The 16742-nt window shown below is 42.1% G+C and overlaps 1 protein-coding gene across 7 annotated transcripts; it reads right to left on the bottom strand.

Annotated features, from left to right (window-relative positions):
* Nucleotides 1–4248: 4248 nt before the first annotated feature.
* bcat1 (branched chain amino-acid transaminase 1, cytosolic) lies at nt 4249–16413 on the bottom strand. 7 transcript variants are annotated; one of them, XM_076297314.1, is made up of 11 exons: nt 16363–16413; nt 15501–15557; nt 11073–11273; nt 10532–10642; nt 10008–10127; nt 9564–9724; nt 8068–8210; nt 7620–7705; nt 6655–6795; nt 6106–6177; nt 4249–4287 (listed from the first exon to the last, which is right to left on the bottom strand). In XM_076297314.1, exons 1-11 carry the CDS (start codon nt 16411–16413, stop codon nt 4249–4251), a joined length of 1182 nt encoding a protein of 393 aa, XP_076153429.1. The 7 variants fall into 7 exon arrangements, with proteins under 7 accessions (XP_076153429.1, XP_076153430.1, XP_076153433.1 ...); XM_076297315.1 differs by lacking the exons at nt 15501–15557; nt 16363–16413 and having other exon boundaries at nt 9996–10127; nt 11073–11201; XM_076297318.1 differs by lacking the exons at nt 6655–6795; nt 15501–15557; nt 16363–16413 and having other exon boundaries at nt 11073–11201.
* Nucleotides 16414–16742: the final 329 nt, after the last annotated feature.

Here is a 16742-nt window from a genome sequence, read left to right as displayed (position 1 = left end):
TCAGAACCAAATTGTGGATGGCGTTTTTAAACTTTAAACATGAATTATTGCATCTGAGAGTGTGGTGCATCCTTCTCTTACAATTCCTGGCTTAGCTCTCGCTAAAAAATGCTCTATGTTTTGTTTGTTCTGACCAATTGTTAAATACGAGCAGAACAGAACTACATTGCACATGTGTGTGTGTGCGTGTGTGTGTGTGTGTGTGTGTGTGTGTGTGTGTGTTTTATTAAAAAATTCTGGATGCCGCAACTGTAGTGGGAAACAAAGGCAAATAAATTAATGATGGCTAATTAAAATGGAGCATGTATTTAATGATTCTGTGTGCATGTCTCAGTGTTTGTGTGTGTGTGTGTGTATGTGTGTGTGAGAGTGTGTGTGAGTGTCTTTGGGAGGATGCCCATGGGGTGCGGTTGGAGCCAGGAGGAATTGCGCCACCCGGTGGGATGTGCTGGTGTTAGCCCGAGAGCGTCACACTAACGGCTTTGCGCTAAACGAGTCTGCACAGCCCCGCGTTCCTACTGCGCCACTTCTCACTTCTCCGCTCGCCCGCCCGCTCTCTTCCACAGGCTGCAGAGCACTTCACACTTACACACATTTCACACGACTCAGCAGGGGAGAAAGACAGAAAGGAGGGCGGAGGGTGTGGGGAGAAAAAAAACTAGGCAGAAACATTTAAATGGTTCTGTATAAAACACTACACATATTTATCTATTAGTACATACAACCCCCAACACACGCACACACACACACACACGCATGCACACACATACACACACACACACACACACACACACACACGTACGCACATACGCACACACACACGCACGCACACACACACACGCGCATTGTGTGGGCAACTTCCTTCACAGACGTCAATCTCTCTAGAATTAGAGACACTGTTGGGTATATGATACTTGTTTATTAATTGGATCTGGGTGACAAATGCTCAATTCAACACATCCAACGCTTCACATAAATAACTGCATGTCACACCTATATAAATATAGAACTCTATGTATAACACAATTTATGCATCACCCACAGATCACAAATATGTCTGTCAAGGCAACTGGGGTCTATATGAACTAAAGCTACAAGAAAACAATTTGAAAACATGTTACATATACTCTTACATATCTTAGCCTAAACAGAATGACAAGCACTTGGTATTGCTATTATTTGTATTGTCAGAGACCTATAGGAATGCACACATTAACAGTTTAACAAAGGGGGTGTGAGGACCTTATTTTTTCTAGATTTTGTCAGTAATGCATTTTTTGCCAAATGTCAGAAGGCTAAAAACTGGAACACAGGTCTAATCATGTCTGCTTGTGGAGTGGTAACACTGATTCTGACAGTGATTCAGCAATCGGCAAATTGGTAATACTGTTAACCTGCTTTTAAAATTCTGTTTTATCATCTGTATGTTATTGCTTTGTACAAAAGCAAATGAAGATTATGAAGATATGTTTTACACCCATCAACACTGATTTGAATATCAGTGGCCCAAACATTTAGCACTGTTTTAAGTGTAGCCTATAGACCTTTACGCGGATGTGATTAGGAGCGTTTTCCAGTTAAGCCTTATGACGTTCGGCATAAACTTCATTAACTTGTTTCTGCGTCTGCCAACATTATACTGTCTTAGACTGTGGGAATATTCTACAGTGTAATAATTAAATAGTCCCTTTGCACACACCCACACATTACACATACAGTAAATATATTATTTATTTACTCACAGTTAGGGCACTGACAAGGAAAAAGTACACAATTAAGATAATGGTGCTTCAAGACTCGTGGTGTACTTTCAAGTATGCCTGACTATGCAGTGGTGTCTGTCTCATACTATGTGCCTGTTAAGGAGTTGTTTCTAGGTTTTATGGCCATTCTAACGACAGGAATAGTGGAGATAGAAGTGGGAGAGAGATTGGGAAATAACACGAGCCTTTATGGGCACTGAGACCCATTCATAGTAAGACACTATAGTCACTACTGTTGTGCGAGGTTCCCCGCCCTCCATTTTATGTGCAATTTTCACCAGAGTAAACTATGTTTTCATTGCCATTTGTCAGCTTGTTTTGTCTGTCGGAAAGATTACACAAAAACCACCAGCCGAATTTTCATGAAGCTTGACGGAGCATGGGGCCAAAGAAAAGACCCATCACATTGTCGAGAGGATCCGGGTCAAATGACAGATCCAGGATTTAAAAAAATAAATTAAAAAAAACAATTCTTTAACATTGCATATTAGTGCAATTGCTTTGACAGGGGTCTGCACTCTCCAAGTATCCTTCTAGTTAAAACGACCTTCAGATAGAAGCAAACTCTGGAACGGAAACAACCCTACCTCTGACCAGATACTCTACATCAGATACTGACCATCGGTAAGGCCAGGCATGGCCCAGACTCAGTGAGCAGCTGTCGTTTAACTGTCCTGAGGGCTCACTTGTATCTGCAGTGCATTGAAAAGTGCTGTTAGCGCATTAGCATATTGCTAAAGTCTATACTGCCCACATGTGCTCTACCCTAACTCAACTCTGGCTGGTTCTTTATCTAGGATACAGTGCTGGTTTGCTTTTTAAAGGCGCTCTAAGCGATGTTGTGTAACGACACTTCTGTTGACATTCAAACAAAACAGAGAGCTAGCTCGCTACCTCCCCCCTACCTCCCGTACAAAACTCTCCTAAACACGCAATCATGTTTGTGATTGGCTGAAAAAGTGTGCTATGTTTTTTATGGTCCAGGCTGGACCAGGTTGTTTTTGTTGCTATTTTTGGAGCCTGGGCTATCCACAGAGGCTGCATTTTTACAGTATATTCAGGGCACAGGCAGCTAGTGGATGGTGAGGTGATGTTTGCTGTATCTGACAAAAAAAAAAAGTTTTAGCTTAGAAATGGTGTAACATCACTTAGAGCGCCTTTAACAACATGCTGGTAAAGTTCAACATTTTTGTGATTCCACCTGCAGTATAGCGTCTATAGTCACTCCATGTATTCACTGAGAATTCTATTGAGCTTCATGGCCTCAAAACTCTTTTGGGCTTTACAGCGTCCGGTAAGCTCAATGGGTAACACAAAACAAAAAATATCAAAAGTCATTGAATTCTGTGCTTCTCTTTTCTGCCTCTTTTCTGAGTCTAAAAAGTCAAACACCACCTCCCCAACTTGTCATACCTGTCGTCTGTGAGATGAAATGTAACATAGGTAATGTTACATAGGTTTCACCGTATAGTATATAGAGTATAGTGATACACACAGGACAGTACAGAAGGGAAACATATATTGTGCAACACCTTCACTTCACTTCACTTGCATATAATTATCATGACATAATCACTATCACTGCATTTGTTCTTTGGATTTTTTGAAATGATGTGCAAAGTACTCTGAAGCTATTTCCTATAGCTGTCTTTGTCTCTATTAAGTTACTGCATGTCCATTGGTAATCTGTATCATTAGCTATGATGGCAGAGTGTATACAAGTCTGATCTTGGGATCACTAACTGGGAATGATGCATGTGTTAAGAGTACCAAAAGTGATGTATCAGCTACTTATCATCAAGTTTAAAGGTGCTATAAGCGATGCAGGCTAACGTCACTTCTGTTTATTTTCAAACAAAACAGAGAGCTAGCTTGCTACTCCCTCCCCCTCCCTCCCGTGCAATTGAAACTTTCCCAAACACACATCTCGTCTGATTTGCTGGAACAGTTTGTCCGCATTACATCACTTATAGCACCTTTAAGTGTAAATGTGCATGCATTGTGACCACCGGAATTTGTATGTTGTCTAAGTGTACACGGGTAACCAAGAAAGAGAGTATTCCTCTATAGAGATAATTGCTGACAGATTTCACAACACCAATGCACTCCATAGTGGATAAGATTTTGGTAGTTCCCAAAAGATCAAAGTGAAAGACAGTATACTCTTTCAGAGGAAGGGATGCACAACCCCAGTGTTATGAGAGCATACATAGTCCCAATGGTACTTTAACACAACATTGCATGAACAGAGAGAGAAAGAGTACATTTTGGTAAGTATGAGTTTGTGTCTGTGTGTGTGTTCGCATTTGTGTGTGTGTGTGTGTGTGTGTGTGTGCATGTGTGTGTGTGTGTGTGTGTGTGTGTGTGTGTGTGTGTGTGCATGTGCGGATCCTCGCAGATTCACTTGGCTGTTTGTCCGTCACTGTGACTTCGCTCTCGTCCCATAGCTGCGAGGTCCACCTTTCCCATGTTCAGAAACCTCAGGTTACACCAGGAAGCTCCATTCACTCGGTGTGCGGCCATACTGGTACCGGGAAGAAGAGCAAGAGCAGAAAGGTCACCAACAGGTCATTACAAGTTCATGGATAGTTCACAGCAAACATTCATACACAAGAAATATAACTTTCTCACTAGGCCTCTAATCTCCAGTGCTTAATGTGACAGTCAAGTCAACAACAACTTCACACACACACACACACACACACACACACACACACAAGAAACAGCAAACAAACAAAACAAAACCTAAATCTGCGCGAAGCGCATCAGTAAACTCAGCCGATGTGACAAACGCAGGCGGAGGGCTTCTACTCTGCGACAGCCATGGCTGCAAATCCAATTATTTGCGTCTCATGTTGCAAATTTGTTCTAATGGTCCGGACGTGGAGCAAATACGCATCGGGCCAGGGAAACAAAAGGATGCGATTTCTAATTAACATGAAAGGAAGGAGAGAGGAGGAGGAGGGGGGGGGGGCGGAGGGATGAATTAGTGAAGCCATCTTTCATTCCTCTCTACTCCTCTCCCTTCTCCGCCTTAAAAAAAATGGGACTGCTTTTTCTGCTGTTTTTTTTTTTTACTTCCCTGTTGTTTTCTTGTTTGTGATGTCTGTCGCATTGGTGCGAATCTCCCATTTTTTTTGGTATCTTTCTCACAAATGAAATGTCAACAGATGTAATAACATCGCCCCACACACTTTCAGAATAATTCCAGCCACCACCTCCCCCTCTACTTTTCCTCACTAATTCCTTGTTTTTTCTCTCACTCTCTTAATTCAAGGAAAGAGAACACATTTTGTTGATTTCATAGTTCATTAGGCTTTTGTCGCATCTCTTAGCACCACCAACTCCCCCACTCTCATTCCGCAGGCTCTTTATCTGTCCCTTCAATGGGCTCGTCTTCAGCACACAAACAAAAGGCACCGCTAAAGTAATTAGCTTTGTGTAATTATGGCCTTGGTCTAACGAGAGCTTGCAGGAGCCTTGCCAATGTCTACGTTGCCTGTGTGGCACTACCTTCTACGCTCTATCCCACATAACAAACACACACAAACACACACACAAACACACATGTATGCACATGAATGTACACTTATATATACTCTATTCTCTCACAAACATATACACACATGCACTTCCACACAAACACATGCATGCACACACAAACACAAACACACACGCACACAGATAGCCACTTACATTATAGTCATATATACATACACAGGTGCACACAATAAATGTAGCCATATGCTCACACACACACAAAACACACTGCAAAGTAGTACTGAGTCTATGAAATGAATGCACTACCAGTAAGGGTACACAAAAGATATTATAACTCTTTGCACTCTTTGTCTCTGTACACAACATGTCATCATTTTTTGTGTGTATGACACCTAGTCCTAACAGCATCCGTGTGATCGGTGCGAGCTACAGTGACAAAATCAGTTTGATTGCCTTTTTTTGTTTTTAATTGGATTGTCCTAATTGACCCCAACGCAGCGTAGCTCTGCACGACGAGATGTAGCGCCACACTTTGAGCAGAACTTTTGATGGGCGCCACGTTTCTATTTACTTGGTGTCGCTCACATTGCTCTGCTATCTTGAACAAGAAATATGACCAATAGAGGGGCATATTTAACGGATTCAATACAGACAAAGAGCATTCAATGCAACACAACGGTCACTCGCTCGGATCCTGTAACTGTTAGTAGTAGGTGTTAGTTTGTGTGTGTGTGTGTGTGCATGTGTGTGTGTGTGTGTGTGTGTGTGTGTGTGTGTGTGCGTGTGCGTGTGCGTGTGTGTGTGCATGTGTGCGCATGCATTTGCCCTCACAGGGTCTCACCTGTATGTCTGTCAGCTCCTTTAGAAGCCTGGAGGCCAGGGAATTCTCCTGTTGATACGGAATCTGCAAGTTCTGAAACACAAGCAGACATCAACAATTCCAAATGACCCACCGTGCCAATCCATCACTGGTGATTGTCAATTAACATTCTATTACTCCCTTTGTCAAGAAATCATTAAAACCCACTAACATCACTTGATACTAGCATGAAAACTGGTCATTAGAGAGATTAGTGTAACGATGATGGCAATGATATCCTAATATGACATATGGTAATTGATGTGCATGAAGAACATAATGATGCAATCCATCTCAGTAATAATGATTAGATAAGAATATCGACCATTAAGGATGGTATTAAATATTAATAAATATTAATTAAATATAATAAAGAGTTAGAATACTATAGGACACTATATTAATGACTGTGCATATGTAAATGTAAACATTACAGCCACAGTATGAGCCATAATACATGTATAGATGTAAATATATACGTGTGTGTGTGTGTGTGTGTACATGTAATTTATGGTATATAATAAGACCTACCTCTCCCTGGTACAGAACACGTCCAACTGGACTGACCACACAAGCGGTACCAGAACCGAACATTTCCTTGACCCGGTTCTCCTTTAGTCCACACCGCAGGTCCGACATGGTCAGGTAGCGCTCGCATACCTTCAACTCTTTCTGAGAGCAAATCCAGAGAAGGTGATTTATATTACCTCACACTATGTTGTGTATACCCCCCTGTGCTTTATATGAACCTCACTTGAGCAATTTGAGCTGCATTCTGTGCATGAAAGGTGCTATACAAATAAAGCTTATTAGCATTATTATTATTATTATATAACCTCATGTATAGAACCCAGCCCTATAGGCAACAAAATATTTATTTGTATCAATATTTTTTACAACTTGTATTCTTGTTCCTGGTTGTGGAAAATACAGTAAGCAAAGACATAGGCCTTGTTCTGCTAAAACAGTGAATTTATGAACCAGTCTTCAGATCAGGGTTATATCTACCAGGTTGGCAAAGTGTTCATAGATAGAGGACAAAGTAACCACAACATTAAATGTTCTATTTGTCCTGTAAGCAAACTGCCTAATATAAGTAAGTAAATATCACTGCTAACAAACAAACACACACACACACACACACACACACACACACACACACACACACACACACACACACACACACACACACACAGACACACAGACACACAGGCTACACATGTCAATGCATTTCGGTCCATCCCTGTGAACGTACACACAGAAACATTTCATATGAGTCCCTCATTCTATCGCCAAATACAGTCGCCTGCCACACAGTTCTCAGCTTGTCTTACATACAGAGAGCCTTCTGTTTACCGTATGGATGGTAGAGCCTAAATCTATACAAAATAAAAAATACATGCAAAGTTATTTTCCAACTTAGGCAAGAAACTCCCTAATTATGGTAAAAAGGTCTCTGTGAGGTCTCTATGATGATGCCCAAATGCAAAGCGTACCCATTTTCCTGCCAGCTCCAGGATGCTCTGTCGAGTGATGCCCGGCAAGATGATGCCATCCAGTGGGGGTGTTGCCAGCTCCTCCTCTGAAGTGAACAGATACACAAAGAAACAAACAAATGACCATCTGCTTCTCCAGAAACACAGACAACCTATGGAGACCTTTGCAGTGCAATCAACTTCGTCTGATGTCTAAGGTCAGTTACAGTGTATTTCCACTGGAGGTCACTGTTGTCTATAAAATCCCAGAGCCGCAAAATCCCCAACAGCATACTGGACATTTCCCATGAACAATGCAGTGATGACTTTCAACATTGTAAAGTTAACTCAATATATTCAGCTTGTGTGTATTATAAACATGAGGCAATAAGAATAGCATAATTAAGGTATATTTATCCCCTTTAAGAATATGAAGTAATAAAATAATAATATACATAGCTATATGTACCTCCTTTCTCATTAGTCCAGTAGAGGAAGAGGTTCATGGTTCCCACTTCAGTGATCTGATGGTCATCCCCATACAGCCAGAGGACCTGCTGGCACCCATAATCCACTGCTTCATACTGAGCAAAGATGGAGGCGCCATAGTTCCTGTGTGGGATTGGACATAAACACAACCCATTACTGTAACATCTGGATGACAGGATATACTAAATACAGTATTTTATGAGGGGCTTATTTTGGACACCATTACTATTCACGTGCCTTTGTCATTCTAAATGTAATAAAACATTCATCACCGTTTTCCTCTTTTGCACGCAACTTGCAAACTTGACAAAGCACACTGACTGCTGCAATAGTGGTGTTGCGTAAGGGATAATATGGCTGCCAAAGTGTCCTGATATACTGAATTAATGGAGGAGAGTAACGAGACAGAGGCAAAGAACTCCACGACGCAAAGTGGAATGGAGTTTCCTCCGCCAAAGTGACTGGGGTTGCCAGGAAGGCGAAGAAACTCACCCAAGCTTGAGTTTTCAAAACGCTCAGAAATGAAGGTCAAAATGAGTAGTAAAAATTCCAAATCCCCACAAAGCCCCTAAAAGAATGCGTGTCGGACTTTGTATATTTAGGTCAGTATGAATGAGAGCACAGAATACTGTGGTCATTGGTTAAAGAACGACAATTGCCATGGTGGTGCAATTACAAAAAGCTTACAAGTATAAGCTCTGTTACTACACTCTGACATGGAGGAAGTTGCCTTTAAAACTGTTTCGGATTTAGCCGGTTAGCTTGTTTCTGGCCAATGTACGTGAGCTGTGTTTTCTGATATTAGTGAACAGCTGGCATGACCTTTATACACCATTACCACAAAAATCTGAGGTCTGTCACTGCCTTTACTAGTATGGAAAGGTAGATACAAGGAACTTTATTAAATAACCCTTTCAGGTCTATAAAGCTATATAAGTCCATAACTACTGTTAGCTACCTACCCTTTTTAGAAGTACAATCAAAGATCCTTGATTACTACGTTTGCGCCTCTCGCTCTGCTTTAACCCTCTGGTACAATAACAAATATAAAATGTAGCTCACAGAATGTTCCATTTGGATGGTGTAACAATGAACTCAAGGTAGCCTACTCCTGAAAGAAGTCACTTCTCAAAGAGCTAAGAGATCTAAGGTCCTAATTTCAGTATCAGGTAACTGGCAAGGAGAAACTATACTTTAATAACTTAGCAAAAAAATATTTTGTTCATTTAATGGCATGAGAAGATCCTAGGGTTAGTGCAGACATGGATGGGTTAGCACAACACCCCCACAAGCCACACTACAGCTTTGCTGATCTTTGCTGTTTGCTTTGCCTTTGCTTACTGCCTCTCAATGAAAATAGGGCCCGTAATGCCTTTGGAGAACAGATGTGGTTAAGTAGAGGAGAGAGGGGATGAGAGAAGGGAGGCTACTCAAGCGAGGATGAGGAAGAGGAAGAGACGAAGAGGAGGTGCCCACCCTCCCATCTTGCAGTCCCCCGTGCCCCCTTTCCAGGAGCGTATGTATTTGGAGTCGGCCCACAGGGACACAGGCTTGGCCCCCGTGGTGAAGTACGAGCCCACCGGACTGAGGATCACATAGAGGAGAGCTTGGGACGGCTTCTTCACTCCCAGAGAAGGCTGTGGAGACACATCACACAGTCACACACACAAACACACAGGAGGGGGGGGGGGACAAACACCTTCAAACTTACAAACACAAGCATAGGTAAAGATTTTATGAAGATGTAAACAAAGATCCTTAATATACAGAGATATTTCTAGTATGAAACGCAATATACCGGTAGGTCAACTGGGAGAGCCAAAAGGAAGCCAAATGTTTTAGATACACACACACACACACACACACACACATACACACACACACACACAGAGCCACACACAGACACACACACACACACACCTCTGTGCCTAGGAAGGTGGGGCGTATGTAGAGGCTGGCAGCATCTGAGTGTGGAACCCACTCCTGATCCACTTCCACCAACTTCCTGATGCACTCCAGCAGCTCAGCCCTGTCAAAGCTCTACAGGGAGCAGAGAGAGAGAGAGAGAGAGAGAGAGAGAGAGGGAGATAAGCAGACAGACAGAGAGAGAGAGTATACCGGTACAATTAGACTCAATTAGATCCAGAATCTACCTGGATAATTGGAAACACTTTGTGAAAGTGAGTTATTCTCATATCAATAAAGCTGTTCTGAATTGAGTGGCAGACAGAGAACAGAGAGAGGCTGAGAGAAATTAGAAAAGAGAGATAGAATTTGAGAGATTTCTGTATGTCTACATTTATGTGCCGGGTGTGTGTGTGTGTGTGTGTGTGTGTGTGTGTGTGTGTGTGTGTGTGTGTGTGTGTGTGTGTGTGTGTATGCATGTGTGTGTGTGTGTGTGTGTGTGTGTGTGTGTGTGTGTGTATGCGTGTGTGTAGTCATACCGGCAGACAGGCTCTAAGTGCAGACTTCAACATGCGATTCATGTTAAGCTCTGGTCTGAAGAGACGCACTCTGTTGTCCGGCCCCCTGTACGCTTTCATTCCCTCAAACAACTACCAACATAAAGCACAACATTTCTTAGAACCATCCAGAAGATTCTGGCACTTAGTTATGTAAAGCCATGCAAAAAAATACTATATGTGACAGACAGATTATGTGTGTGGGCTCATTTATACCATGTCATTCAGTGATGTGCATACTGTCCATGCCCTAATGTTTTGTTAACATTTATACATTAGCAGTAGTTCAAATAATGGGTGTATTGCAGGGAAGTGGAACATGCCACAGTCATTTCATAAATATTTTAAACATTATTTTAAATGGTTTGAAAGTTTTGTTGATATATATAACACCCTGGTGAACATAATGTAATTAATGGTTATTGTTGTCTAATCAATAAGATATCATTCCATTCTATCATGACACCAATTGAAAGTGATGTAGTCCACTAGAGACACCTGATCTCAGGTGAGTGGGCCTCACCTGTATGGCATAGTGCAGAGCGGAACAGGCCGGGTGGATGGACAGGTTCCCAAAGGGCTGAATCCGAGGTCTCTGCCAGCCACCCTGGTAGCTCCACTCCACCGTTAGCATGTGGTCCGTGAAGGCGGTCCCAAACGCCAGGCCCGCCAGGTCCGGTTTGGGTTTGTGGGTCTGGACCAGATCGATGTCCAGGTCACACGCCTGGGGGAAAACAGTTTCAAGACGTATTAGATTCACCTGTCATCACAAAGAACAGGAATTATGAAAATCACAGCACCTCCAGCAGTTCAATATTTCTACTGAGTTTGTTCCCCTATTTTTGTAAATCACTGTTTTATAGATGATGTTATCATGATAAAAGATTTATGACAAATAACAATTAGCTTTCAATACTGCCCCAACTGTGCATTCACTGAAAATGACTAGCAGTGTTTGTGTGCTGTTTATGAAAGAGGTTGGAGGAGCTATAGCTCTTTATCACCCGGAGAGAAGAAATACTCTTTTCTGGCTGGTGGGGTGGCTATTAATTCTGAATAACGGGACACCTATGAAGTAAATCTGGTAAAAAAAAAAGAAAATCACTGTTCCATATCAAAATATCCAATGCGCGTCGGGGAGTTCTTTGCCTCTCGCCCTCGTCCATTAATTCTGTATAACAGGACACCTTGGCGGCCGTTATCCCATACTTCAGATACAGGTGCAAACATATGGCTAGGTGGCAGGTGTGAACATTCCACTCCACCAACAGGTGTGTCTTGGTGTGTATTAGCCCATGAGCCTCCTTCACAGCCTGGATGTGGAACTCACACTCTAACAGGAACAGGGGCCTAACAGGCCTTTCCAGCAGATAACAAGAGCATCCCCAACACACACCTAGTGAAGCCAAGCAGTGTTTTCATATTTATCAGTTTTCACATTTCTCATATTTGGTGGTTCCATATCAAAAATAGTAATTGGAATGCCATGTTTTGTTCCCCACATGCATTTAGCTAGCAGTTTTAGAGCAGCATAGAGTATGTCTACCTTGCACAAAGTGAATCTAGTTCCACCTGATATATTTTTTCACTACTTTCCTGTCATAAATGTAAAAGCATGAGATGACAGTCTGATTACATAAGGGCCACGGAATCAGTGACATTTCATTTAATCAGGGTCGACTTACTTACTTACGTAGAGGGGAACGGGGTAATGTGAGACATCGGGTAATGTGAGACACTCCCTGTATCTAGGCAACGGAACGCATTTGTGGTCATGTGACCATCAAACATCCTGAACTAATGGGAAATGTGTATATTTTACTGATATATCATTTTAGCTCGCTTAGAGGGGAGCAAATGTAAAAAAATTCTCACTTTACCCCACTCTCCCCTACTTACTTACATTGGTTGTAATAAAATGCTGTGATAAAATGTCCACCTATGCTGTATTTCAAACCGCTTTAATATAGAACCATCTGCTTATTGAGTGAATAGAGCAAGTGAATGTAAACATAAGCAAGGCGACTTCAGGCGACCAGCCAATGAGAGAGACGCTGTGCATTCTGAGCTCTGACTTTCTAGATGGGTAGAAAGCCATTAACGTCCAACCCATCGACCTATTCTTTCAAGCGACAGTCACTCGGCAGCAAGATTAACCCTGCTTCTGGATTACCCATAATCCTAGATTACTAAGGGAACGTGACAGCCATGGAAGTCAGGACCATTGTCTGTTTTGTTCGGCTGAGGGAGAGTTACATGGAGCGCGCACACACACACACACAGACACACACAGACACACACACACACACACTGCAGGATGGCCTACCCTTCACATCTCTTCACACTTCACTGCAAATCACATCGATTTTTAATGAGACCACTAGACCATAAACTTGGCGTTTACCCAGTTTTATGGTCTCTATTGATTATGCCACTACTCACTCTGGCCTTGCCCATTCACTCTTCTCATCTGTCAGTAGGTGTCTTCTTAAAGCAAGCCTTTCGGTGTCAGAGCCAGAGACTCAGGGTACTTTTCTGACAGACGAAGATATAAAGAAGAGGACTGTCCACCACAGTACACTCTCTTTGACATAGATCAAAATGATTCGTACCCATGCCCATAAATTATGGTTTATTGTGCATTTGTATTTGACCAATAGGCTTTTATTAGACCAATACATTTTAAGCACAAGGAAAAAGATGATACATTGTGCTTCAAATATAAACCAAAAAAATACTATTTTTATGAGTCTTAAAAAATAAATAATTTAATTAAGAAATCAAACTAAATCAATATATGGTTATTATGGTCTTATGTAAGGTTATAATGCCATGCAAGACAGGAAGGGACGCACCCCCAACAGTGGCAAGAATATTTCATTGTCTTACAATTAAGCCACGTAAGTCAATCTACCGTCTTACAGCTAAGCCACGTAAGTCAATTTACTAGTATTTGCCAATGATATAGAGAGCAAGTAGTATAGAAAGTCATTCAAACCAATTAACAACCATTGAGAGTTGTCCGTAAGTATTTTATAGTGTAAATGGTGTATGAATGTTGTAGAGCATAAGTGTGCTAACGGGTACACGTTAGCTGTGACCAGTTCTATATTAATATCACCTTGTCATTAGAGAGTGTATTTAAGAATGCAAGTGAGAAAGATGACGACATGGATAACAGAATGTATACAGTACAAAAGGTTTTCAAACCCATACAAAAATGTATTACAGACAGAGCATTTTTATTTGACCAGGTTCTTGTCTGAAAATGGCATGGTATACTGCCAGTGTCTGTGATATAAAAAGGCTGTCTGTTTTTTTTTTTCTCGGTCAGACATTTGGCATGGGTATGAATTATGACAGGTTCGACTCTATGTGCCTAAGGCAGAGAGCAAACGTTAGGGGCTGAGAGAGATGAAGAGAACGCCATTTTGATTTTCACATCCACCACCCGGCCATTAAATCTCCAGCATGACATAGTGGTGTATGTGCCTAGTCTGTCCACTCACCTGGTGCACTGAGAGAGGCATGCGATTAGCTGGTTATAAATACTACATCCAATTGTGTAACAGCCTATAATCCACACACCACTCCAAGTGTTGGCAACACAATCGCTGTGAGTAGGAATACTACAGACAGAACTAGAGGTGATTTTGCATGTTACCCTTCTATGACTATTTCAGTGGACAGCGCAATTCTTGTCCATTAAGTGTTTTGTGGACATTTGGATGGACACTAAGGAAGGAGCTTCCATATAACAAATAAAATCACTAAAACAGTTTGGTGGTTCAGATGATGATGCGGGGGTCATATGGCCAGTGCTATTGTAGGCACTGCTACAACCTAGTGCAACCCCCATAAACAATGCATTCTCAGGATCAGTTTACCTGTCCCCAGCTCACACACACACACACACACACACATACACACACACACACACACACACACACACACACACACACACACACACACACCAAGCAAACTTTTCTATAGAATACTAACTTTCAAAAACAAACCATGCAACCTGTCAAAAGTAGAAGAATTTAGAAATGAGTGTGTGTGTGTGTGTGTGAGAGAGAGACAGAGAGAGCACATACAAACACACAGAGCACCACTCTTTCCTCCTAATCAGCACATGAGCTGAACTGAAGCGAGGCTGTGAAGTGAGCGTAGGTGAGCAGAGGGAGAGGGCTGTGTGTGTGTGTGTGTGTGTGTGTGTGTGTGTGTGTGTGCGTGTGTGAGGGAGCATGCCTGGAGCCAGGCCTCAAGCCTGATTGACAGAGATTAGCGTGATCTCTGAGACTGGAGCTCCATGTACAGTCAACACGGGACCTTCTGGACAAGCCAGAGGCCCACTCCTGACTCTGTGCCTTTGCCCCCCCCCCATAACCCCCCAAAAAAGGGGAGTCTTGGGTGCATGCATGCATGAGATTAGGGGGTGACACTTACACCAAGGAAACGAGGTTAAGAATGGATTACTTTTGCTGGGTGGATATCACAAAATATCATCCTGACAAACTTCACAACAAGACATCTTCTGCCCACTTTTGCATGGACGCTACTACATGATTGGCAGCAGATGTTTTGTTTTTGGAGGACTAACAGGTGGACTTAAGCTATGGATTTGAACTGATTCTGCATTGCTGGGAGTTTTTTTTTTGGTCAGAAATATAGTTTATGTTTTGTTTTTTTTTTGCTAACAAGGGAATCTCCAAAATGCTGCCACTGGTACCACAGCTAAAGGCAAGTGATGGACCCTATCCAAAACACACACTTAGCTTAGCAGGTACGTTAGCACTGTGGTGGCTGACAGTTTACTCATTTAGATAGCCTAAAATAATCAATTTGTCAATTTCAATTGGCACTGGTCGAAATAATAATAGTTAGGGTAATGAATCTTTTAGTTCATCATTTGTATATTGCTGCAAATGCTGATGATGGGGCCAGTTACCTTGAAGCTGGGAATGCTGTCTGACAGGCCATTACTTGATGCTTCTGCACCTGTACCCTGCAGAAAAGCAAGCAAAAGACATTTCAGGAATACACACACACACACACAGTGACCACTGCAACACTGTCTGGAAATTATTATGTACGCGTTATACATTTGTGAAGCGAGTTTGAGTTGCCTTTTTATCTCTGATTTGTAGACTGTATAGGCTAGTTGCATATCGAGAGTACAGAAACACCTGAACAACGATCTGAATGACATCTCTGCTAAATGTATGAGCTTCGCCCCTGTCGCCACCCAAATGTGCGTCAGTGTCTGCTTAACGCTATCCCAACACGACACGGTTACTTTTACAGCGTTACTGAGTTACATAACAATGTTACTCTACAGCTCTCTGTTGCAAATGGAATGTTGTTTTTGTGTTTCATGTAGGACTGTGCCATTTTACAAGATTATTACAACGAGCAGTCTTAAAGCATCCCGTGCACTTGTTATTTAAACCGCTGAAGGACGCACTCGTGTAGGCTATGACGCGTCGCCAGATTATCTACCAATAGGACAATATCCAAAATCAATGTAAACTCCCAAATGTCGTTTAAACATTATCAACATTATTTAAAATAACAAGGCAGACAAAACACCCAATGCTACACATACATCTCAATTTAGGTTAACATTCACCATCCCTCTTACGCGTATTGCGTGTATTTCTCTTACACGGGCTAATCGAAGATAATGCTGTAAGTAAAGGTGAGGGAGCTGGATTGTGTCTGGTCACGAGCACACCATATAGACAACACACGCATCCCCCGTTAAGAGCGAGCGTGGGAACTCGTGCTAGATCCCTCCTTTCGGCGTTTACCTTGAGAGATGGAGCGCTCGTGGCCGATGCGGGCACTGGAACACTCGCCATGATGAATATGGAAACACGAGCCGCTCGCTCTGTCACACCGAGATAAACCGCTTACAGATTAAACATTGTCAACATTGTACTATTGAATGCCAGAACTCACTTTGATGCTAGTTTGGGTTATACGCCTTACAACAGCTTTAAGGCCCGTACACACCAGAAAGGCTTACGATACTAAATGACGGTGCGAAAATGCGAAAAATGTTCGCACTTAAAGTGTACACACCGAGTCTGATGCGATTATTTTAAAATTTCGCATTCTATTTCGTGCTCACGTCACAGGTTAACGCAGCGACTTCCAGTAAGCTATAGCCTATTGACTTCTAAGTGAA

This window comes from Alosa pseudoharengus, unplaced genomic scaffold (assembly GCF_046254945.1).
Source record: "Alosa pseudoharengus isolate Yale_2024_CS ecotype anadromous, Long Island Sound unplaced genomic scaffold, YU_APseudo_1.1 YU_APseudo_1.1_scf_20, whole genome shotgun sequence".
NCBI classification, from domain to species: Eukaryota; Metazoa; Chordata; class Actinopteri; order Clupeiformes; family Clupeidae; genus Alosa; species Alosa pseudoharengus.
Note: the sequence above shows the minus strand (reverse complement) of the source record. Positions and strands in the feature narration are given on the sequence as shown.

Coding starts and splice junctions, on each gene's coding strand:
- bcat1 (XM_076297314.1), bottom strand. CDS start 16,413: ATGGCGAGTGTTCCAGTGCCCGCATCGGCCACGAGCGCTCCATCTCTC. Junction 10,128..10,531: donor CACTTAGAGCCTGTCTGCCG/GTATGACTACAC, acceptor TGCTCCCTGTAG/AGCTTTGACAGGGCTGAGCT. Junction 4,288..6,105: donor AGGAGCTGACAGACATACAG/GTGAGACCCTGT, acceptor TCCCGGTACCAG/TATGGCCGCACACCGAGTGA.